The 25,854-nt window shown below is 39.8% G+C and overlaps 1 protein-coding gene and 1 pseudogene across 1 annotated transcript; one reads left to right on the top strand and one right to left on the bottom strand.

Annotated features, from left to right (window-relative positions):
• Positions 1 to 935: 935 nt before the first annotated feature.
• On the bottom strand, positions 936 to 3,609 carry LOC127628535 (secreted frizzled-related protein 5). The gene is given in 5 exon segments (XM_052105331.1): positions 936 to 1,147; positions 1,150 to 1,254; positions 1,440 to 1,529; positions 1,651 to 1,829; positions 3,314 to 3,609. Coding segments are annotated over 5 exon segments (882 nt in total).
• Positions 3,610 to 6,468: 2,859 nt separating this feature from the next.
• Positions 6,469 to 17,587, top strand: LOC127628534 (transmembrane prolyl 4-hydroxylase-like; annotated as a pseudogene).
• The last annotated feature ends 8,267 nt before the right edge of the window (positions 17,588 to 25,854 follow it).

Genomic DNA, 25,854 nt, shown 5'->3' with positions numbered 1-25,854 from the left:
AAACAGAACTGCATGCGTCTTGCGGAAGAACATTGTAACCGGCGCTACTTCTCTCCGTTTATGACTATGGACGAGTCACCCAGGTCCTGTGCTACTCCACAGCGGCGGCGACCCGCTGGACTAAAATAGTCCGAAAATAAACACTTATTATAGGTGTACCATGGTGATTCAGGATACTGACTCCAGTACTCACCAATATGGTTTCGGAATCGGAACAACTCTAGGTAAAAGGAAAGAAGTGTGAGACACAGCTTTGGAGCAACTTAGTTGATTCACAACACTACATAACGGGTTCTCACTCTGCGTGTGTTTTGCGCTGGATGACGGTGGTGCTGAGCGGTGCAGGTACAGAGGAGAAGTAGAGGAAGAGAAGAGGATGACACCATTTGCTAAGCAGGGGTGTTTTCATTTTCATCCTTAACACATACATTTTAAACCACAAACTACGGAGTATGTTTTGTACATTATTTAACCTTGTCAAAGATGATTTTTTTTTAGAATAACAACATTTCTAACTCCAAGTTTTAGGGGTGCTGAAGCACCCCTAAAAAGGGTCTAGAATCGCCCTTGATTCAAGGATTGGTTTTAGTTTGACAAAACTGACCAAATCCAATCAGGCTTCATTAGGTTTCAGAGTTTCCTGTTGCAGTTGTAGAGGTTTGTTATAATGTATTAACACTAGGTTGTTGTAAAATGGCTTTAGGAAAGTAAAAACTATAAAGTATTTTTTGTTTTGGCTCATTAACAGTGCATGCCTGAATAATATTGAAATATCCAAGGAAAAGACACATGGACTCAGTTTAAAAAAAAACATTTAATATCTTAAGCTTTAAAAATATAGATCATGGATTATCTATTATTTACAAAGTTATGAACACTCTCACCCTCCCCCCCTCCCCCCAATCCAATGCACACTTTTCTTCCCATTTGAAACACTATCCTCTACACCGGTGGCTTTTCCACTTGCGTGCAGCCTGGTTGAGGTGGCGCTGGCTTTTCCCCCAGCTAAAAGCTTTGGTGACTAGTAGTCTCTTGCCCGTCACAGTGCCTGTCAACAGGAAGGTGCCCCCATGAGGATGGTGGCGGGTCAGGTTGCCCACACAGGTGACATCTCGCTCTAGCCAGAGTGTCAGGCGACTTCTCATTTCCCTCCCAGCAGCGGGCCGTGCTTTAGAACTTCAAATCGAGAACCCAGAGAGAACAAGGTCAGGATGGATCTGCTGGAGTTCATTTTGGATAGACGCACTTTAACCACTAGTAGAGAGAAACAGACAATAAAGAGAAACAGTTAGACCATTTTTAGAAGCAAGAGATGGATAAGTGATGAAATCTGGATTACTGTAATACTCAGATAGATATGTCAGTTTTTAAACTCTTCATCTTTAGGATTAAACAAATTACATTTGATGTTACCAAGGGGAAAGCAGCCGTTACCTTACCAAAGTCACTTTTACAAAAGAAATCCAGCAGTTCTTTGGATGAAGTAGCTTCCTCAAGCTCACAATCTGTGCAGCTAGCACGTGGCACCACTAAAACAAACCAAAACGTCAGTCGGACAGAAAAAAACCCTTGAAATCCAGCATTGTGTTTGTCTAAAGTTATCTGAAGAAAACTATAAAGCATTTGAAATAAATAAATACATTTGCTTACCTCTGCCTTCATTGCTTGTGCCATTGTGCATATGCACAACTGAGGAAATGCACATAAGATGATCCTTTGGAAACTGGTCGCATTGGAGGATTCTGGGCCAGGGGTAACCATAGCAGCTCATGATGGGGGCGCAGCTGTCCCGTACGGACACACACAAACTTCTACATGGTGAAATTATCCTGAAAAAAATGGGGAAAGCCAGTGGCAAAGGGATGATGAAAGATACATTCACTAATTTCCCATAATAAAAAGTGCAGGTAGCTTGAGGTCTTTATCAATAACTAACTGGGGATCTCAGACTGCTTAGCATTCTCTTTCAGTTTGTCACAGTGCCATTGCTAAGATTTGGAGCACAGACACTAGTCAAGTTACAAAATTATTGAGGTGTGTAATTTTTTCAGTGTTAAAATACTTTCTGTGATAGTGCAGCTTGACATAGCACCATTGGCTGAGTCAATGCTGTGAGTTTGGGGTGGGGGAAATAACTGTTTTTGACCAATGACGGATGAGTGAGGTGTTCAGGAAACCTGTTTGGAAATTCAGTTTATTGATGCTAGTGGTGCAAAAATTATACATTTTACCTTTACTCTTAAACAAATTTCAAGCAAGCGATCACTCCAAAGTCACTTTTACAGAAAATGTCCATCAATAATTAGGATGACGTAGCTCCGTCTAACTGATTTGCTCAAATAGATATTGATGTAATTGACTATCAACACATCCCTCTAGTTTTTATTCAATTGCCATTTTGATCATCTTTCTGTCAAGTCTTCTGTGGCACAAATTTAATTGTGGACAATTTTTGCTTCCATTCACTTCCATTGAACATTTGCACTTATTCACACCATTCACACCAGAGCATCCATTTAACAGTTTTCAACAAACGAAAGGGAAAATAAACAAAATATTGAATACAAGCTGATTTCAATAAGGATGCACTGAAAAATGTGTGTGCCGAAACCGATATCCACTTGATTAGAACAACATCTGTCAATACCGATACTTTGGTTCTGATTTTTTAATGCTACCTTGTTTCAAATCACTGATAATTCATTACAAAACTTTTAATAATAACTTTGTCTCTACATGTTTTCCATGTTTCAGAGTAAGTGGTATCATTTTTAAACAAAACACTGAAACAAAAATAACATTATTAACTCACATTCTGAATAGCCTCTTGTCAGGATCATATTAAATTGGAAATATTTCTTAATTTAATTAAGTTTGTCAATTTTTAGCTGAAGGAGCTTTCACTTTAACAAACACATATTGCATGCTGTGTCGAGCTTTAAAGTGAATAATCAAATTAGTTGTCTTAAAAGTCTTAACAGTTGTTCCACCTCATGAAACTCTTGCAGTGCAAAACCTACAAATTACAACTCTGCTGTCATTGTCGTCCACTTCAGTGTAATTCACACAAAGCAAAGTTGTAGGCTAATTATGTTGTTGCCCCCATTTGACAGGAAATAATCAGTCTTCATTATTGCTGATTTAAACAAAAGTGTAGATAATCACTTTTATCAGTTGATATCAATGTTTGGCCTTTACATCAGAGCATCGCTTGTTTTCAATGGATGGTATGTGTACCATCACCAATTGTTGATGGTCATTGTTCTTGCCGACCAACCACAGAGACATTGAGTCATTTAGATGGGTCACTTACCTCTCAAGGCACACAGGAGCAAAGAGCGAGCAGAGAAAGATGCGGGCATGTGGGTGACACTCTCGGGCGAGGAGTGGCAGCCAGCTGGTGCTTTGCTGGACCGCTTCAGATGGAGATTCATGTTCGAGGAAGTTGGGCATCCGCATGCTGTTGTAGCCCAGACCCTGGCACAGGGCCATGTTGGTTGGAATGGGCACACAACGAGAGGAGCCCTGGTGCTCCCAATGTCCGGTAGGCATAGCACCCATGCCAGGGCCGAGCAGGAGTAGCAGTAGAGCGGGTACTGTCAGAGTCATAGTCCTGAATGGTTGTTGAGTATCGGTGAGTCAGTCTAAGGTAGTGTCAGAATAGGTCAGTTAATAGGTGTATTTATACTGCAATGCCAGATGCCCATCAGAGTGAGGGCGGGTCTTTGCAGGGCTTGAGATATGATTGGTTAGAGTGTGTGTATGCGTGAGCTCAACTTTATAAGACACTTCATTTTTTTCTTTTTTTTTCCTGAATCTTTTGGATAGTTTGATTATAAAAAGCATACAGCTGATTAGGCACAAAGCCAGAAGAGGTGTTTTAGATAGACCACTTTACATGAGTGTAAGAGTGTAAACCCCTAGGTTGGGTTGGCAGTGACAGAGGTGTGTGAAAGGAAGTGGGTAAGTGTGAGTGCGTTGGAGCAGCGTCTGTGCATGTGTGATGCTGAGGAGTTTTTCCTTCCCCTTCTGCCTAAGCAATGTCTACCCCAAAAATGTCCCTCACTTTCTCTCCGCTTCATTCCCAGGACCCCTTCTTCCCCACGTCCAATCTAATGAGTTAGAGAAACTACATCACTCCCAGAACGGCAAGACAAACAATGTGGAAGGCCTTTTATAAAGTGTGTGTGTATATATTTGTATGTGTTATCTGCATTTGAATGGTGCAGAACAATAATACTGATAGTGCCGAAACCTATATCAAGCAGTTCAAGTCATAACGGCACTCTCACCCATCCAAGAGAGACAATGGCCCCCACTCGAACACATTAATGGCACAGTCTCATTAACACTCTCAATGGGCCAGGCAATACCAATCGTCTCAAAGGAGGAGGGGGGACAGAATTAATTATATTTACAATCTTAATGGCCCCTGCTCACTGTTTTAGATATTTCATTTATCATTGACCAAAAAATGGGACATTACCCAGATTAATAAAGTCTTAACATATACAAAGTTTGGACACATTTGCCTGAATGTCTGTTTCTTATAATATTTAAGGCCTTTTAATGTAAAATTGCTTTAAATTAGTTTTGGGGGGCTAATTTAAATTGTGCTATATGCTATATAGTTACCTAAATATTACCTAAATATGTTACCTAAATATGACATATAATATAGTATGAATTGAAGCAGGTTAAATAAGTGCAGACAACAAGTGTCCAGCATACATTGAATTTCTTTCAATTTTGTTTTAAAAGCATCCCAGGTTGCGCCTCGTGAAGTTGGTTTAAAGAATGCCCATAGTGTGCAAAGATGTAGGTGAATACTTTGAAGAAGCTACAATATAAGCTAAAATATAATATACGTTTTTTACTTTTTGGTCACTACACAATTCCCATAGCCTACTGTATATTTACTCCCAACTTCTCACTTCACCCCATCTTCACATTGACCTGAGAATGACGGTTCTTACCAAATAAGGATTGATTACATTAACACCCATTTGCAGCAAACTCGGGCGGTGGAAAGAACTGTTGATTAGCCCTGCATAGTGTGACTATGATCCTTTAATCTCAGTCTAATCTCGTAATGTCCTCTCACTTGTTGACGGTCTCTATGTCTGCCTCATGGTGTAACTTACACAGACACTTACTGCTACAATAGATCAAACAGAAATACTGTAAAATCGTGTCGGCTTTTAAGACCCTCTTAACAAGTGTGCTGTGCTGGGATTCTCTCTTGATACACCAGAACTGTTAAACATATCTCAGTACCAGTATGCATAGAAGGGTTTATTGGTGGTGGGGTATACCTTATTTTAAATGTTGTTGTTAATAGTAATAATAAGTTTAAAATTATTATAATTTCTTGCTCATACCAAGGGTTAGGGATTGGAACAAACACCCAACCCTAAGGATCAAACTAAGTATCAAAGGTGCCGTGCACCTTTTATGCTACTTAGATGAATGATACCTCAAATCATGTGGCTTGTTGAGGAGAAGTTTGCTTTCACTCTTCAGAGCAATCAGAATTGCAATTTTCTGCTGCTAGACAATAAAATGATTGAAAAAAATCTTATGGACTTCAATTGAAGGCGTAACCCAAGCCATGTATGGAGCAGAATATCATAGAGACGTGAGGGTGGGCACTTTTGTCTTTGGCCTGTAAGCAACCATTCAGAACACCCTAGACACTGAATAACAATGCCCTGTTAAAGGAATAGTTCACACAAAAATGAAAATTCATTTACTCACCATCAGGTCATCCCAAATGTGTATTTCTAATGCAGAACACGAAGGAAGATTTTTAAAGGAATATTTCAGATCAGCAGTTCCTCTGCAAATGAATGATGGACAGAACTTTGAAGTTCTAAAAGGACATAAAGGCAGCATAAAATTAATCCATATGACTCCAGTGGTTTAATCCATTCTTCTGAAGTGATATGATGTGTGTGAAACAGATCAATATTTAAGTATATTTTTTGCTATAAATCTCCACTTTCACTTCTACATTCTTTCTATTTTGTTTTTTGGTGATACGCATTCTTCGTGCATATCGCTACATGGTCAGGGCTGGTCAAAGGTGGAGATTCATAGAGAATTTTTTTTTATATTGATCTGTTTCTCACCCACACCTATCAAATTTCTTCAAAAGATATGGATTAAACCACTGGAGTCGTATGGAGTACTTAATTGCTGCCTTTATGTGCTTTATGGTGCTTCAAAGTTCTCACCACCATTTTCTGGCATTGTACAAACCTACAGAGCTAAAAAAAAATGCTTCTAAAAATCTTCATTTTTGCTCTGCAGAAGAAAGTAAGTCACACATCTGGGATGGCATGAGGGTGAGTATGAGAGAAGTTTCATTTTTGGGTGAAATATTCCTTTAAAAATCTGTAGTAGTTTGTTGTGTGCTTTTAATTACACCTTAGTCTACTAGTATGGTTAAACTATGCTCAACACAGTATGTTGACCTACAGCTCTCTGCTCGTGGCCCCTGAGAGCCAAGAGGATCAACTAACTCAAGACGAGCTCTTCAGTCTGCTTGATCTCAACCAGGATGGTCTATTGCAGAGGGAGGAGGTCAGATCCACAGAGATTAGAGATCCATTCATTATTCCCTCATTGCTCTTGAAATGTTAATACTTAAAGTGTGTTTCCAAAAATGTAAATTCTATCATCGTTACTCAATCTTATGTTGTTCCAAACCTGTATGACTTTCTTTATTTCATGGAACACAAAAGGAGATGTTTAGCTGATTGCCTAGGCTGTTTTTCGAGGTACGGCGGAGGGCAAGATTTTCAGTGTATCATAACTTTTGATTTTGGTTTGTTCTCCATGCAAAGCTGTTGTTTGACTTAAGAAGATTTTGAGTATATTGTATATCACACAGCAGACAAGTCATATGGACTACTTTATAATAATTTTTCTTTTTTTTTTACTTCCAGATTGATTATTTTGTTAATGCTGTTTTTATGTATGCCCTTACCAAAAAGTAATGTGGCACTATGGTACAGTGAATCGATGTAGTCAGAATTTAGCACCAGGGTACTTTGATATATACTGTACCATGATGCTGAATGATTACCTTATTAATAGACTATGGTATTTACATGGTACTTCAAAGAATAGCATGGTACTATCATGGCACATGTCCACAAAACCATAAGACTACCATGGTGCATCATAAATTTCAACACTCCCGTTTTTCCCGGGAGTCTCCCGAATTTCACACCCATCTCCCGCCCACTCCCATTTTGTTATTTCTCCCAGGAAACTCCTGTCATTTGTATGGCTCAAACCTCGTTATATGATTAATCACATCAATATATTATTCTAAGGTTGTCCAGTTGCCAGATCTTGTATGAAACACATCCTACTCACACAATCGACACATCATAAAATTTTTAACCCATTTGTGACCTCAATCTGGCAACCTACAACCCAGTTTCACTATTGATATCTGCGCAGGTTTTAGATGCGGGAAGTTGAATCAAGCATCACTGGTAGATGAGAGGAGAAAACTCTAAAAAACTAAATATGCATGTAAATTTAACAACAACTGGACGGAAGAATTTAATTTCTTATATCGAAGCCATATCGACAATGCCCACGCATTTTGCAAAGTGTGTTGCACTGATTATAATATCAGACACGGTGGGAAAAATTATGTTACACAGCACATTAAATCACATAATAATATATTAATATATAAAATAATAATAAATAAATAGCCTGCTTCTGCCATCCAGCACCACCCCCGCTCAGAGATTTTACCCAAATGTTGACAGACAGGTATGTGGTACATGTAAAAGAAAATATGACATTAACAGTGCACCTTGTCCAAAAAGCAAGGTAATACAATGGTACTTTTTGTAAGTGTGAATACATGCAGCTTTAGAAGTTCTCATTTTATAGCTGAAGCAAGAAGGTTGAAGTCATTAAAACTATTAAAACATTAAAAGTAATTTTCCCAACAGTTGTTTACAGACAGATTGTTTAACTTTTAATTGACTATATCACAATTTCAGTTGGTCAGAAGTTTACATACTCTAAGTTAACTGTGCCTTTAAGCAGCTTTGAAAATTCCAGAAAAATATGTCAAGCCTTTAGGTAATTAGCTTCTGATAGACTAATTGGAGTCAATTTGAGGTGTACCTGTGGATGTATTTTAAGGCCAACCTTCAAACTCAAACTTTCCTTTGTCATAATGGAAAATCAAAACAAATCAGCCAAGACCTCAGAAGAAAAAAAAAACTGTGGACTTCCACAAATCTGGATTCAAATGCCTGAAGGTACCACCTTATACCATCTGTACAAACAATAGTACACAAGTATAAACACCATGGGACCACACAGCCATCATACCGCTCAGGAAGGAGATGCATTCTGTCTCCTAGAGATGAATGTAGTTTGGTGCGATAAGTGCAAATCAATCCCAGAACAACAGCAAAGAACCTTGTGAACATGCTGGAAGAAACAGGTAGACAAGTATCTATATTCACAGTAAAACAAGTCCTATATTGACATCTCAGCAAGGAAGAAGCCACTGCTCAAAAACCACCATAAAAAAGCCAGACTACAGTTTGCAAGTGCACATGGGGACAAAGATCAGATTTGGTCTGATGAAACAAAAATGAACTTTTTGGCTATAATGACCATCGTTATGTTTGGAGGCAAAAGGGTTTGGTTCGTAAATGAACACCATTCTAATCTTGAAACATGGGGATGGCAGCATCATGTTGTGGGGGTGCTTTGCTGCAGGTGGGACTGGTACACTTTACAAAATAGATGGCACCATGAGGAAGAAAAATTATGTGGATATATCAAAGTAACATCTCAAGATATCAGCCAGGAAGTTAAAGCTCGGTTACAAATGGGTCTTCCAAATGTGGGCCATCACAAAGCCCTGACCTCAATTGGATAGAAATTATGTGGGCAGAACTGAAAAACGTGTGCAAGCAAGGAGGCATAAAAGCCTGACACTGTTCTGTCTGCAGGAATGGGCCAAAATTACAGCAACTTATTGTGAGAAGCTTGTGGAAGGCTACCCAAAAAGTTTGACCCAATTTAATGTGTATGTAAACTTCTGACCCACTGGGAATGTGATGAAAGAAATAAAAGCTGAAATTAATCATTCTCTCTACTATTATTATGACATTTCACATATTTTTTTTGTTGTTGTGGATTTTCTCCCCAATTTGAAATGCCCAATCCCCAATGTGCTCTAAGTCCTCGTGGTGGCGTAGTGATTCGCCTCAATCTGGCTGGGTTGCCTCCGCATCTGAGACCACCAATCCGTGCATCTTATCACGTGGCTTGTTGAGCACGTTACCATGGAAACATAGCACGTGTGGAGGCTTCAAGCTATTCTCCGCGGCATCCATGCAGAACTCGCCACGCGCCCCACCTAGAGCGAGAACCACACATTATAGTGACCACGAGGAGGTTACCCCATGTGACCCTACCCACCCTAGCAACCGGGCCAATTTGATTGCTTAGGAGACCTGGCTGGAGTCACTCAGCATGCCCTGGATTCGAACTCGTGTCTCCAGGTGTGGTAGTCAGTGTAAATACGGACTAGCTGAGCTACCAAGGCCCCCTGACATTTCACATTCTTAGAAAAGTAGTGATCCTAAATGTTAAATGTCAGGATTTGTGAAAAACTGAGTTTAAATGTATTTGGCTAATGTGTATGTAAACTTCTGACTTCAACGGTATGTTCCATGGAAGAATAAATTTTATATGGGTTGGAACAACATGAGGGTGAGTAAAAAATTACAGGATTTTTGTTTTTGGGTGAACTATTGCTTTGAAGGGTATGGATATTTATGCCTGTTTCTGCCAGGTAAAATAAATACAAAATTCAGCACACAAGTCATTATTTTGAGTTAGTATCTCATTATTTTGTGATACTGTTTAATTATTTTAATTATTTAACTCAACAGAATGAGATACTAACTCAAAATATTGATATACTATCTCAAAATATTGACTTATTTGCAGAATAGTTTTTTATTAAGACATGTCGAAAATGGACAATTAAAAGGGAGAGAATGAGTTTTGAGAGAACTGGACGAGAGAGAGAGAGAGAGAGAGAGAGAGAGAGAGAGAGAGAGAGAGAGAGTTTAAAAAATAACAATAAAATGAACATTTCCAGAGATAAAAGCGTTTGTGTTCTGCCACAGATTTTGAGTCTTTCTCACTAAACCGATGGATCTTAGCTAAGCTCATACAGTTTATGGAAAATCCACACAGGGCTTGAGACCAACCTTTCTGGTAAGTGATGTACGTTTGCATCCGATGCAATGTCCGAACATGCAGTGCTTCAGAAGCTTCCGGATGGATCCTATCCTCACTCATTAAATGCTCATTAATATGAGAGTTACCCTGGAACCTCAGGCACCCCAACACACACTTTAACACACACATCCGCCACACAGAGGTAGCTCCCCCACTTTTGGTGCCCCGGCCCTATTGTCTTGATGGAATCCCACTGTGGTTTGATTCCGGAGGGGAAAAGTGAAGACTCACTGACCTGTGAATAATGGAGAAAAAGAGAGAAATTCTATTGTTTTTCTTGCCTTGTTCATTCTAATGCTACCATCAACAGTTAGTATTAATATTCTATTAATATTGAAGCACCCATGAAATAAAAATTGTGTTGTGATGTAAACTTGAACATCATGCTGTAACACACTGGCATATAGTGATGTATGTGTTCACAAAACCAGATCACAAGATTCAATTTATACATATTAAATACCAGGTGTAGACAGGGTCTTAGCTGATTTGACATACCTTCTTGTCTGGTGTGTGATTGCAGGAGTTTTGTTTCTGCAGGATTTCAAGCTTGTCAGTGGTGGCGTTTTGCAGTTTGACAGAGAAGGGAAAGGCATGGATGGCCATGCCAGGGTCAGACAGAGGAGCACACATACACAGCTTTACTTCGGAGAGGGCACACACCACCTGCTCAAGAGGATCAAGAACAGGTAATGCATTCTGATGGGTGGTGCATTGGTTAAAGCTCAGGGCTTGTACCAACCCAGAGTGAACCATGAACCACCTATTGTTCACCTAAATCCAGGTAGTTCTTGGAGGACTTTCACTGTAAAAGGTCTACTAAAGGATAGTTTGGATAATAGTGTCTGCTACTTAGATACTTAAAAGAATGGTCTGGGTTCAATTCAAATAAAGCTCTACCAAACAATTTGACTCATCACTCAATTTGTAATGCATTAACAATAAAAATGCATACCAAATTACACACTGTACATGACACACTGTTTAGCCTTGTCCCGCCCCCAAATGTTATTACTGCAAGGTGAAAAAAGATGCTTGAATTATGTAATTTAAATTTATATACATCATAGTAGTACTCCCTTGATATTGCCTTTTTAAAGCAGTTTTTTATTTCATTTTTAAAAAAGTATTGTACAGCAGCATCTTAATATCTGTAATACAGTAAAAATGACTGTGTTACGGTAATGGGAATCATCATTGAAAATAATGGGAATAGAGCAATCAAGACCCTTTTCTTTCTTTTTTTATTTATTATTCAAATTTTTTTATGATGCAATTTGTTTTGTAAAATATATCTTTATTTGTTTGTCATATTAAAAAGACAAATATTTGTAATTTGCAAATTGGAAAAGGTATGTAATTGATATATATATATATTATGTATCTTCTTGAAAAATAATGCTTTGTACCAAATCTCAAAAAGCAAATAAGAAAATAATGGGAAAGGGGAATATAAATGTCTGGACGTGTTAAGGTAATGAAAATTGGGGTGTAAAATGTGCTTAAGTGTCCTGAAAATAATGTCACAATGCAAAAAAAACTTACAGCAATAGTTCACCCAAAAATGAAAATTTGTTTACTCACCCTTATGCCATCTAAGATGTGTATGACTTTCTTTCTTCTAATGAACACAAACAAAGATGTTAAGAAAAATATTTCAGATCTGTATGTCTATACAATGCAAGTTTCATTTTCACATTCTGCTTCTTCTGTTTTTGGTCATTCACAGTCTTCATTCATTTCGCCCCTAATGTGCAAGGAGGAGAACTTATGATAAAAAGGACTTAAATATTGATCTGTTTCTCACCCATACCTATCATATAGTGTCTGAACACATGGATTTAAAAACTTGAGTCATATGGATTACTTTTATGCTGCCTATATGTGGATTTTGGAGCATGAAAATTTTGGCACTTCCAATGTGAGGACCTACAGAGCTGAAATATTCTTGTAAAAATCTTCATTTGTGTTCAGCAGAAGAAAGAAAATCATACACATCTGAGATGGCACGAGGATGAGTAAATGATGATGAGAGAATTTTCATTTTTGGGTGAACAATCCCTTTAAGTACCGGTATTTTTAATTACGCTTAATTACCGTTTCGTGAGAATCATCCATTTAAAGGCAGTAAACTCGATAGCTATTGCATGATACATGCAAAGTGACCAGAAAGGGACTGTTTACATAGAGAAAAATCCATCCACAGAAATTATGCTGGTAACGTATAACTAGAGGTTGATTTGCTTGGTACTTTACAGCTCAAATAACAGTTTTGTACCGAAGAATTAAAGGAGTATTCCAGGTTCAATACAAGTTAAGCTCAATCGACATAATTTTGAAGCACTTACAATGGAACTGAATGGGGCCAATTTTTGAACATTAAAATACTTTTTCAAACAATATGCTTGCAAAAATTATTTTAATGTGATTAAATCACTTAACTAACTTTTTCTGTGTAAAATTTTACAACTTTGTTGCCATGACGTTGTAACGAAAACAAACACTAAAATTACTGTAAAAATGACAATTTATACAACTTTACAGCTAAAATTATACATGTTTTAACAGAAGAATTAATGTAAGTACTTTTATAAAATCACATATATATTCACATTTCTAACTTTGAACCCTCCAAAAATTGTAACCTCGATTTTTGTTTTTAAAGAAAAGGAAGGATGAGTTGAAATTAATGTTTGTGGTAATCAATATTATGCCACAAATGCTGTTGATTGAGCTTAACTTACATTAAACCCGGGAATATTCCTTTAATAAGCGCTTAAACAAAACAAAAGCTTCACATTTCTGTTTTTAAACCTTCCAGAATGCCTTGCCCAATAGACTTCCATTGGAAGTGGATTACTCTCAACATCTTGTCCTTAGTATAAAAAATAAAAAAAAGTTATTGTCAGTGGTAATAGAGTGACTTACTAGAGAAAGGATTCAAAGTAGGAGTCGTTTTAAAACTAGCATATAAGTAACACATATTAAAAAAATTTGGCGCCCATACACACTTGGCAACAAATAACTCCGCCTCCAAACAGGTTGCATGCAGGTACATTTTTGTGTTGAAGTGATAGTACCAATGGACACCAAACCAGAGATCTGTGTTTGACATTGTATGCTATGGTAAATCTAAGACATGTTAGAAGAATGTTATTGTTTTCTCATCGTGGCTGTGGTTCTTCAGGTATTTGACGGTGTTGCTGTATCTGATCTCAGTGGAAGGAGGTGGAGATACAAGCTTCCCGGTGGCTGACAACAGGACGAATGAAGAGGAGGTGAGCCATGTCTTGTTTCTATGGCAACATATGGAGGTGAGGTCTATTTCCATAGCAACCAGACAGCAACATGTAGGAGGTCTTGAATTGTGATGGCTTTCATAAGCTCTTGAAATTTTCCCAGTGTTTTGCAGCTTTTCATGAAAACTTGCGTGTGTGTGCGTGTCAGGTCTCAGGTGATCTCTCTCAGCAGTACTGTGATACAGGCAATCTGAAGGTCAAACCTGCAGCTGGCACTGCTCTTCTGTGGTACAACCACCTCTCAGATGGCAACGGTGGTTTTCAACTCCAAAGTTGTCAACATTATGCCACAAATGCTGTCAATTGAGCTCAAAGGTGCTGTAAGCTATTTTAGCGTTCTGAAGCTTTCATGTGACTGAGCTGTTGAATTAGCCACACTCCCTCATTCTAAAACCCCACCCTCCAAAGATCATTTTGAAACCAAAACAGAGCAAAAGAGCAGCATTGTTTGTTCCTGTGGCTGTCAAATTCAACAGTGTCACAATAGCACCCTCAACTGACAAATATTATGAATCATAGCCTCAATGGTCGCTTCAAATGAGAAGGAGCAAAATGATTGACAGTTGAAAAATGTTGCATTTTTTTTGCTGATTACAAAGTCAACAGCTGTCACAGAGACCGGGGAGACATCTCAGGACACTTATTTTATTAATATCTTTAAGGGTGTAGGAAAATGTTTTGCATAATTTTCCATGAAAAAATCACTTATAGTAAGTACCTTTACCTTGTATTGAAGATGGAATATTCTTTTTTTTTTTTTTTTTTTATTCAAGCTTTTGACATTGACAGGGTTTAAACATAGTTGGCCAATCTGAGCCAAGACAAATTGCCCAGATGGCTACACTCCACAAAATATCCACTAAAGTACATTATCACAATATATATCACAAATAATTACCACACAAAAAGGGGGAGAGGGAAAAAAAAAAAAAAGGTAAAATAAGCATACCAACAAATTACATCAGAATTGGGTAGTTATTTAGTCCTTCCATGCCAGGTTCTGTATTCCCAGCGCTAGCCGATGCGTCTCTCCCACCCCAAGATAAGTGAGGAAGGGGTCCCATACTCTATAGAATTTAAAAGGTTTATCTTTTAATGCTGTTGAAAAAGCTTCATATGGAATAAGGCCTTTGGCTGAGTTAATCCACTGTGCTATTGATGGGGCTCGATCTGTTATCCAGCAAACAAGTATGCATTTGCGAGCACAGTGTAGTAAGATTTGGAGAAGGTGTGCCCCTTGGAATTTGGACGGGAGTTCCTGGCTCATCCCGAGCAAACATGTCTTTGGTCCTAATTGTAATGAGCAGCGAAATATACTCTCAAGTTCCCTTAGGACATCCATCCAGAATAGTTGTATTGTTGAGCAGCTCCAGAAACAGTGGATGAGGGTTCCTTCTAGTCTTTTACATTTATTACAGAGGTTGGAGAGTTCTGGGTTCACTTTATGTCTTTGGGCTGGAGACACATGCAAACGATGAACAATTTTAAATTGCATTTCCCAGGCAGAGTTGTTGGCTAGATAGGAGGGCATCTCACATATGGCTTCCCAATCAGTTGTCTGAAGTTCTTCCCCCAAGTCCTTTTCCCATAACACCCTAGTTTTATCTGAAATGTCTGTATTTGCCCTTATCAAAATGTCATAGAAGATTTTGGATGCAGATCGAGATGATGTAAGTTTATTTAATTGTTCCTCAATTGGGGACACGCATAGCCCATTTGAATAGACTCTAAGATTTTTTGTTATGAAACTGCGTATTTGGTGGTATACCAAGAAGAGCTTCTTATTGATATCATATTTTGCAGTAAATTGTTCGAAGGTTATTAGCTGTTTAGTCTCCATCAAATCTCCTATGACATGTATTCCTTTATCTTTCAAATGTATTAGGCCATCATTCATCCCCGGGGGGAAATCTGGGTTGTTATGCAAGGGTGTGAGTAGTGAAAGATGGGAGCCAAGCCCTTCTGTTTTGCGTACTAATCTCCATATTTTAATCATATTTTTAAGGATGAAATTATCTTTAGTTAGAGTTCGCTGTGTTTTGGGCGACAGATATAGTAGATTCCGTAGAGGGATTGGCCCAAGAGTTGTGGCTTCTGCGCTAATCCAAGTTGAGTTTGGATCGTTCAAGTGCCATTCCAGTGTAAATCGAAGTTGGGCAGAGAGCTGATATAGGTTAATGTCTGGGGCCGCTAGACCTCCACATCTACTCAAGAGTGTTAAAAAGCTATATCTCAGTCTAGGTCATTTTTTACGCCAAATAAAGGAAATAATGGAGCCACGCAACTGTTTAAGTGCTTTGTTAGGAATGAGAACTGGTAGCATTTGAAATGGGTATAGAAGGCGGGGTAAAATATTCATTTTGACAAGATGGACACGACCTAATAGGGATAAGGGAAGATTACACCATCTATCTAGGTCTGATCTTATGTTCGAAAAAATAGGGACGAAATTGCTTTTATACAGACTTTCCAGCCTCTGTGTAATCTTTATACCCAAATACACAAAGCCTGCCGGAGACCATTTAAATGGGTGAGAAATTGTAGGGTTGTGGGAGTGCGATTTACTTAACGGCATTGCTTCTGACTTTGAAAAATTTATTTTATACCCAGAGAAAGAGCCAAAATTAGAAATTGTATCAATAAGATGTGGAATTGATTGTTGTGGAGAGGCGAGGTAAATTAAGATGTCATCGGCGTACAGTGAAATTTTATACGTTTCTCTTCCAGTCTAAGTCCTTCAATGGTTGGGTCATCTCTAATGGCCGTAGCCAGCGGTTCAATAGCCAGCGCGAACAGCAGCGGCGACATCGGGCAGCCTTGTCTGGTACCACGTGCTAAAGTAAATCTGGGGGATTTAAGACCGTTAGTAATGACTCTGGCTGTGGGGGAAGAATACAAAATCCTAACCCATTTAATAAATGCATCACCCAAGTTAAATTTAGAGAGTACTGAGAATAAGTATGGCCATTCGACCCTATCGAATGCCTTCTCAGCATCTAATGAGATGACCAGTCCAGAGTTTGCGTGCTGATTTGAATGTTGAATTATGTTAAGAAGCCTTCTAATATTATAAGCTGAGGATCTGCCTTTGACAAAGCCTGTCTGGTCAGGATTAATTATTTTGGGGAGAACTGATTCCAGCCGAGTGGCTAATATCCACATTTAGCAGAGAAATGGGGCGATATGAGCCGCACTCCTCAGGGCATTTACCTTTTTTTAAAAAGACACATATGTTGGCTTCTGTCATGGAGTCAGGAAGCTTATCAGAATCAAATGAATACTGTATCATTTCATGCATTAAGCTCCCTAGCTCCATTTTAAATTTCTGAAAAAATTCCACTGTAAACCCATCAGGCCCTGGTGCCTTTCCTTTGGGAAGACTATTAATACAATTCAAAATTTCGCTCAGCTCAATTGGTTTGTTTAACATCTGTCTTTGCTCCTCAGTTGATTCCTGTATATTTAAGTTTGCAAAGAATTTACTCATATTATCACCAGAAGAAGGGCTTGATTGGGAAGAATAAAGCCTCTTATAAAATGCTCTAAAGATTTTGTTGATTACTTTGTTATCATGATGACACTTGCCTTCTTTGGAATATTCTTTTTACAGTAAAAATGTGTATACCTTTGTTCTAGACTTCATTTGTTAGTGGTAATGTAATGAATACAAATGAATTAGTATATTAAATATTAATTAATTCCACATAATTAATATATATTAATTTAATATAATTTATATAAATAAACTAATTACACATAGTCCTCTGTTTATTTCCATGAGGTTGGTTTGGGTTGGGTAGCTGGATGACTTCTCTCTACACGGAGACTGCTTGGTCACTCTGGGCTTCAAATGGACAGGAAGTGTGTGGGTGAACATTGACCCTGACCAGCAACATCAGAAACGCTACCAGTGTCTGGTCTCATGGCATCCAGAGGAGCAAAGCAAAAGACCAGAGCATGGGGACCTTCACCAAGACCTCTGAACAGACCTCAACTTAAAAGTGAAATGTGTATGCTCATCTAGAATCAGTTTCACTTGGCAAATCCTCACATCAAACATGATTTAGACAAGTTAAAAAGCTAAAGCTGGGTCACTTCCCAGAAGCTCTACCTTTACATAGAGGTCACCCCCAGCTCATGTAACATATCATGTATTATTTATGACTTGAACAGGGAATTTGCTCTTTCAAGAACAGCTAAACATTCACTTATTTGATTTGTTGGTGCCGCACAAGTTTATCAAGTTATTTACTATTTATGGAGGAGCTTATTTATTCAGTGTGACATATTTATTGGAAATCATTATATATTCATCATGTTGTCTGTTGAATTCTATATTAATATACATCAAATAATTGGTGCATGTATAAATATAGTCACATGATGCGTGTCTATTTATCTCATGTTTGTTTAAGCACAGATTGTCTTTTTTCCATTTTTATTCACTATTTGAAACATATAAATGGTCAAATATGTAAGTAAAATTATTCATATTGAGAAATAAATGAATTCCTTTAGAACAGTTTACATACTGTGTGTTCAGTTACTTGGTCAACATTGTGCAATTGTTAAACCTCAATATTTACGTAAAGTGAGAGATTTCATCGATCTACATATGCACGTATTCTGCACAAGAGGGCGCTACACTAGTTGAAATGTATACTAGCAGAGGTCTATTGCCATATGTTGCATTATTTCCCTTTCAACCATTATTAATAAATGGCTAGTTAGTTAGTTGTAACATACTAGATTGTTATTGAAAAATAAACTTTAGCCTGTGTTCAAAGGCCTTCAACGAATATATAGCTTGAACTCTAAAGAAACAGTGAACTGAAACAGGAATTACTGTTGTTGCTTGATTGACTTAACCCAAAAATGAAAATTCATCATTTACTCACCCTCATGCCATCCCAGATGTGTATGACTTTCTTCTGCAGAACACAAATTTTTAGAAGAATATTTCAGTTCTGTTTGTCTATACAATGAAATGAATGGCGACTAGAACTTTGAATCTCCAAAAAGCAAATAAAGTCAGCATAAACGTAATCCATATCTTCAGTGGTTAAATTAATGTCTTCATAAGTGATTTGATAAGTGTGTGTGTGTGACAAACAGATTATTGTTTAAGTCCTTTTGTACTATAAATTCTCCTTCCTGCACAGTAGGTGGTGATATGTGTGAAGAATGTGAATTGCCAAAAACAAAAGAAGAATGTGAAACTGGAGATTTTTATTAAAGAAAGGACTTATATATTGTTCGGATTCTCACCCACACTTATATCACTCCATAAGAATGTATTAAACCACTGGATTTGTATGGGTTACAGTACTTTTATGCTGCCTTTATGTCCTTTTTGGAGCTTAAAATTTCTGGTCACCATTCACTTACATATGGACATATGTATGAACTGAAAGAGCTGAGATATTCTTCTAAAAATCTTCATTTGTGTTCAGCAGAAGAAAGAAAGTCATACATGTTTGGTATGCCATGAGAGTGAGTAAATGATGAGAGAATTAAAATGTTGGGGTGAACTGTCCCTTTAAGAGTTTTGCTGTATGCTTTGATGCAATTAATGTAATTTATATAACAAAAACTTCTTTATTTATACCTGTGCACATGTCTATATGTCATAAAAGCTCAGATTAAAGGGCAAATCACTTATATTTCACAGTTGCATATAGTTTCAACATGTTTCCAAATGTTTATGTTACATTACAGTGCAAATAACTGTAAAGTGTATTTATAATAACAGTATACAGTGCAACACAATATAAAAAAGTCTACGGAGACATATTTACACTGTGGGTATAAGTGTGATATTTTAAAAACATGTTGTTGTTTGTTATATTAAATAATGTCATTGTACTCCAATATATAAAACTACTATCTTGAAATTCTTAACATATTTTTTGTTTTGTTAACTGAGTATCTATGTTAAGTTATATGCATAAAGCATGAATTAAAACACTTTCAATTTTATTTAAATTCCACAAAATTATATATTTTGTTTTAATTTAATTATTTTAAAGGCTGTTAATAGGGAAATTAATCTCATGATTTCTGACCAGTCTTTAGAAATCAGAATGAAACAATAATAATATCAAATAAAAAATAAGAAGAAGAATAATTCTTAACCATTTTTTTTTCTCAGAAATGTTTTGTGGACCCCACAACACCCATTTAGAGGTCCCCAGTTTGGAAAAACACGGTTTTATAGGTATTTTAGGTCATTGTGTATACCAAAACAGACAAACATTCTCAGTTTCCTCTTTACTGCTCGTCTGGAACACCAATAACTACACAGACAGATAATAGCCTGTTATAAACTTTATTATCATTACACAGGTTTGGGAGAATATTTTTAATGTATAAAGATTCATATGAGTTTATTGAGCTTTTGACGCCATATTTGTTAACTACATTATTTAGTGAGAACTTCTGGATAAATGCTAAACAAACCCCTCAAATTTAAATTGTGGTGTTGTTAGGAATTCCTTGTCTTGTTTCACTGTTGCCCTCTGTCTACCATTTTTGTCACCTTTGCATTCCTTAGTTTTCACTTTTGTCCCTTGTGTAGCCCCTTAGTCTCTTTGTTAGTCTTCGTGTTCACTTGTCATTGTTAAAGAACTACACTTCCCAGAATCCACCTGCCATCATCACTGCCATTTTGTTCATTGTTCTCACCTGTGTCTTATTCAGTCATCACTCACTGTGTATTTAAGCCCTGCTTTTTGTTCACTCCTTGTCGTTCGTTGAGTGTTGTTAGCCTGGTATGTGTTTCCTGCCCGTTTCCTCTGTCTTGTGTTTATTTCCCCATTGTGGGTTTTTTCTTTGTGTTTATTTGTTTATCTGTTTATAATAAAGTAAGCTTGCATTTAGACCCGCTCTCCTCGTCTGCCTTCGCTGTCTGCAAGCGTAACAGAACGAACGACCAATGTGGATCTAGCAGCTTACCTGATGGAACTGACCCAGGTGGAGTTGACCATCCGCGAGTACTCCCACTTCTTTTCCGCTGTTGCCATCCACACTGGCTTCGACGACACATCCCTGAAAACCATCTACCAGCTCGGGCTACCAACATACCAGCTGAGGGGATTGCCGAACTCCAGAGACCTCACGTGGAGGGAATATGTGGATCTAGTCTTGGGAGAACTCGCTGCCGGGGAACCACCTCTCTCGATCCCGGTTTCCGCCACTGGGCTTTCCGTGCCTGCCACGGCCAACGAGCCAGCGTTGCTAGCTTTGTCCGCCCGGCGGAGGAGGAGAAGAGGAAAGGCTTCTGCTCCCCAGTCTCCGCCTGCCCCGGCCAGCGAGCCAGAGCCCTCGCCTGCCCCAGTCTGCGAGCCAGAGCCCTCGCCTGCCCCGGTCTGCGAGCCAGAGCCCTCGCCTGCCCCGGTCTGCGAGCCAGAGCCCTCGCCTGCCCCGGTCTGCCAGCCAGAGCCCTCGTCAGCCGCGGTCAGCGAACCCCAGCCAGCGCATACCACGGTCACCCAGCCAGAGCCTGTCGCCTCGACCGTCCCTGAGCCAGCGCCTGTCGCCTCGACCGTCCCTGAGCCAGCGCCTGTCGCCTCGACCGTCCCTGAGCCAGCGCCTGTCGCCTCGACCGTCCCTGAGCCAGCGCCTGTCGCCTCGACCGTTCCCGGGCCAACGCCAATAGCCAGGACTGACCAAAAGCCAGCGCCAATGGTCATGCCCATCCTAGAGCCTGTGCCCCTCGAGCCTCCCGAGCTTTCCAGCGCTCCGCCTCCCGAGCTTTCCAGCGCTCCGCCTCCCAAGCTTTCCAGAGCTCCGCCCTCTGAGCTTCCCAGAGCTCCGCCTCTAGGGCCTCTCGAGCCTTCCAGGACTCCGCCCCTCCAGCCTTTCGAGCCCCTCGAGCCGCCCAGGGCTCTGGCTCTCAAGCCTCTCGAGCCTTCCAGGGCTCCACCTCTCGAGCCTCCCTGGGCTCCGCCTCTCAAGTCACTCAAGCCTCCCGAGCCTCCTAGGGCTCCGCCTCCCGAGCCTCCTAGGGCTCCGCCTCCCGAGCCTCCTAGGGCTCCGCCTCCCGAGCCTCCTATGGCTCCACCTCCAGAACCTTCCAGGCTTCCGCCTCCAGAGCCTCCTACGGCTCCGCCCCCAGAGGCTCCCGAGCCTCCTACGGCTCTGCCTCCCGAGCCTCCTACGGCTCTTCACCCAGAGATTCCAGAGCCTCATATGGCTCCGCCTCCTACGGCTCTACTCCCAGAGACTCTAAAGCCTCCTATGGCGCCGAATTCCTCTGCTCCGCCTCCTGAGCATTCCAGGGCTCCGCCTCTAAAGAATCCTATGGCGCCACCTCCCTCGGCTCCACCTCCAGAGCCTTCCAGGGCTTCGCCTCTAGACCTTCCTCGGCTCCGCCTCCTGAGCCTCCCTCAGCTCCGCCTCCTGAGCCTCCAGAGCCTCCCTCAGCTCCGCCTCCTGAGCTTCCAGAGCCTCCCTCAGCTCCGCCTCCTGAGCCTCCAGAGCCTCCCTCAGCTTCGCCTCCAGAGCCTTCCAGGCCTCCGCCTCTAGAGCTGCCTACGGCACCACCGCCCTCAGCTCCATCTCGTGAGTCTCCCTCAGCTCCGCCTCCTGAGCTCCCAGAGCCTCCCTCAGCTCCGCCTCCTGACCCGGCCCCTGTCCTGTGGCCTTCTCCCAGGGCCCCTGACCTAGTCCCTGTCCTGTGGCCTTCTCCCAGGCCTCCTGACCCGGTCCCTGTCCTGTGGCCTCCTCCCAGGCCTCCTGACCCTGTTCCCGTCCTGTGGCCTCCCCCCAGGCCTCCTGACCCGGTCCCTGTCCTGTGGCCTCTTCCCAGGCCCCCTGACCCAGTCCCTGTCCAGTGGCCTCCTCCCAGGTTCCCCAAGCCTGCCCTCTGTGCCCCCTTGGACTTCCTGCCTGCCTTCTGTGCCCCCTTGGACTTCCTGCCTGCCTTCTGTGCCCCCTGGACTGTCTGCCTGCCCCTCGTTGCCCCCTGGACTGTCTGTCTGCCCCTCGTTGCCCCCTGGACTGCCTGTCTGCCCGTTGTTGCCCCCTTGGTCTGTCTGCCCACCTCAAGCTCCCCCCCCAGTCATGGACATTTTTTGTTTTGTTTTATGTTACTATGTTACGTCTGGAATCCGATCCTTGAGGGGGGGCTATGTTAGGAATTCCTTGTCTTGTTTCACTGTTGCCCTCTGTCTGCCATTTTTGTCACCTTTGCATTCCTTAGTTTTCACTTTTGTCCCTTGTGTAGCCCGTTAGTCTTCGTGTTCACTTGTCATTGTTAAAGAACTACACTTCCCAGAATCCACCTGCCATCATCACTGCCATTTTGTTCATTGTTCTCACCTGTGTCTTATTCAGTCATCACTCACTGTGTATTTAAGCCCTGCTTTTTGTTCACTCCTTGTCGTTCGTTGAGTGTTGTTAGCCTGGTATGTATTTCCTGCCCGTTTCCTCTGTCTTGTGTTTATTTCCCCATTGTGGGTTTTTTTTCTTTGTGTTTATCTGTTTATAATAAAGTAAGCTTGCATTTAGACCCGCTCTCCTCGTCTGCCTTCGCTGTCTGCACGCGTAACAGTAGTGCAGTCTGTAAGTGCACGTGCTTTTTGTATACCTTTTCCAGTAATCACTCATTTGACTTAGTGTGTAAATTAGTGGGCTAAAAGATATGGGAACACTGAGAAAAATATTTATTTTAATTAAAGTTAAAATAAATGAATTGATCTTTAATTGACAAGATTCAGTTAAGAATGATTTTGGAAAATTCCAAATTCTAGACTGTTGTCAACAGATTATGCAGTTTAAACAAAAATGTCTGTTCTTAATGGCAAAATGTCATGCATTTTCTTAAACAATTAAGGTTTTCCCACCTCTATTTTGGAGAAAATACACTGTAAAACGTGGTAACTGGAATTATTACCTTTTAAGGAGCTAAAAGTGTTTTTTTTTTTTTTTTTTTTTTTATTGTTTTTGCTAGTGTATCAGCATTCCTCTCTGTCCTCAGCTCTGACAAGTGTATTTAGTGTTTTTAACATCCCTATGTCAATCATTCAACACATCTTTAGCTAGTGATTCATTTTTTGGGGGCTGTTCAATAGGTGCTCTTTGTGTGTGGAGTGTGTGTCTTGTCTGCAAATGTTAGCACACTTAATTAAATTCTTAGCCTCTCATTCATCCTACAATCTGTCATGTAACAAAAACAAAAGCGATATTTCCCCATCCTGCTGTCCGCCCTCTTTCGCAGTCTAAAACATATCACATAAATGGAAAAAATAAGTAATCTCTCTGTCCAATAATATTAGAGCAGCAGCTGACCCTCTCTTGTTCTCTGTCACTCATCTGAACTCAGAGGTGAAGTATTCCAGATTCCACAAGCCTGAGGTTATCTGGCATTCCTGCAGACGAACACTATAAGCATTCTGAGAGAGTCAGGCGCTGAGTACATGTGTGACAGGGGAGTAAGTCATCTCTCCAGATCTTCAGATTGGGGTCCGAGTTGCTTGGCAACTTCCCAGATGGCACTGCCAGTATCACCATACAGAGAGCAGGATGTGAAGAATTTCCTTAGAGTTTATTCTTGGTGTTTGCTAAAGAAAGCATCACTGTTGTTATTGCTCATAATTAGGGTTAGGGTTTTTTGTCCAGCATCACAATATGTCAAATCGTGCAGCGATTAAGCTACAGCATGATTGCAGTTAAATATTTTAAAGGAATTTTGGACATGTAAGAATCTATTGGATTACAATTGAGCTTTGTGTTAGCTGGTCCAAAACTCACTGTGGGCTGTGAAACACTTAAAAGACCTCAGCATGTGCCACAAGTGGAACAATACCTCTGAGATTAGCTAAGAAATGACTCAGTGAAGGGAAAAATGTCAGCCACTTTTACACAGACAATTTGACTGTTGGAAAGTTATTTAGGTCAGAAAAACTTGGATAAAAGATTGGATTTGTAGTCTGAATTATGTCACAGGCCATTACAGTAAATAACAATAATAATAATAATAAACTACAACTTTCTGTTTATTTCCAGGTGTAAATAATAATTTTAATCAGATTTTTGAGTATTTACTGCTTTGGAGTATTTAACAATATACTGTACTAGGAGTATAACTATATACTTGTACATACTGTAATTTCCAGGTATGACATTTCTGGATAAAAAATAACTTCTGTAATATACTTACAGAATTCATGGAATTCCTGTAATCTTTTTATTGCATTTTTGTGTCAACTTTGCCCAAAAATCTCCTCCTTCTAGAACTGTTGGTGCTTTAATGCTGAAAGCACAGGTGTGTATTATACAACATGTGTTTTTTAATAAAATGTCTGTTTGTCTGTCTTTTTCAGGTGGCTATTAAATCCATTAGAAAGGACATTTTAAGGGACGATCTGGATCGAGCTCATATCCAGAGAGAAATTGAAATCACTACCTCTCTTTTGCACCCAAATATCATCCGTCTATATGAGGGTAAAAACACACAAACTGTTTCATATCATAGATGTGTGTGTTTATATTGTACACCAATTACACTGTAATTGTAATTTAATTGTAATTTATGTAATCTTGGACTTAAAATAATCGGTAAAATATTCAACCGAAATTCAAATCACTGTCCCCAGTGGCCGATGCTGGAAATAATACTGAGGTAAAATGTCCATAGGGTTGCGACAATAGCGAGTTGTGTTTTTAGTTAATGATGTACAACTTTCAAAAAGGAATGCTAATTTTTAACACTATACTAAAAAAAGTGGTAACTAGCAATTGTTATTTCATGGCAGGGTCTAGCCTAGAATTTTGGGGGCTCTAAGCAGTTTTTCAAAATGAGGCCCCTCTACCACAGGTACACTTAACCAAACACACCCAACATCAATAACTAAGTAAGCGTAAACTGTGCAAATAAACAAGTGAACTTATACAAAAGTGTAAAGCTTAGGTAAGTTGTGTGTGGATCACGGAGAGTAGCATGAGCCTCCACATGCTGTGAGTCTCCACGGTGTCATGCACAACAAGCCACGTGATAAAATGCACGGATTGACTGTCTCAACTGACAACTGAGACTTGTCCTACACCATCCGGATTGAGGTGAGTAACCACGCTACCACGAGGACCTACTAAGTAGTGGGAATTGGGCGTTCCAAATTGGGGATAAAAAGGGGATAAAAAAGTGCAAAGCTTAAAAATGCAAAAATATCAACTGTAGTTTATAAGAATATGCAGGAATAACTGCATCAGAAGTACAAAAAATTAAAGAATATAATTTGTCAAACTAACC

The sequence above is a fragment of the Xyrauchen texanus genome, chromosome 35 (assembly GCF_025860055.1).
Source record: "Xyrauchen texanus isolate HMW12.3.18 chromosome 35, RBS_HiC_50CHRs, whole genome shotgun sequence".
Taxonomy (NCBI): domain Eukaryota; kingdom Metazoa; phylum Chordata; class Actinopteri; order Cypriniformes; family Catostomidae; genus Xyrauchen; species Xyrauchen texanus.
Note: the sequence above shows the minus strand (reverse complement) of the source record. Positions and strands in the feature narration are given on the sequence as shown.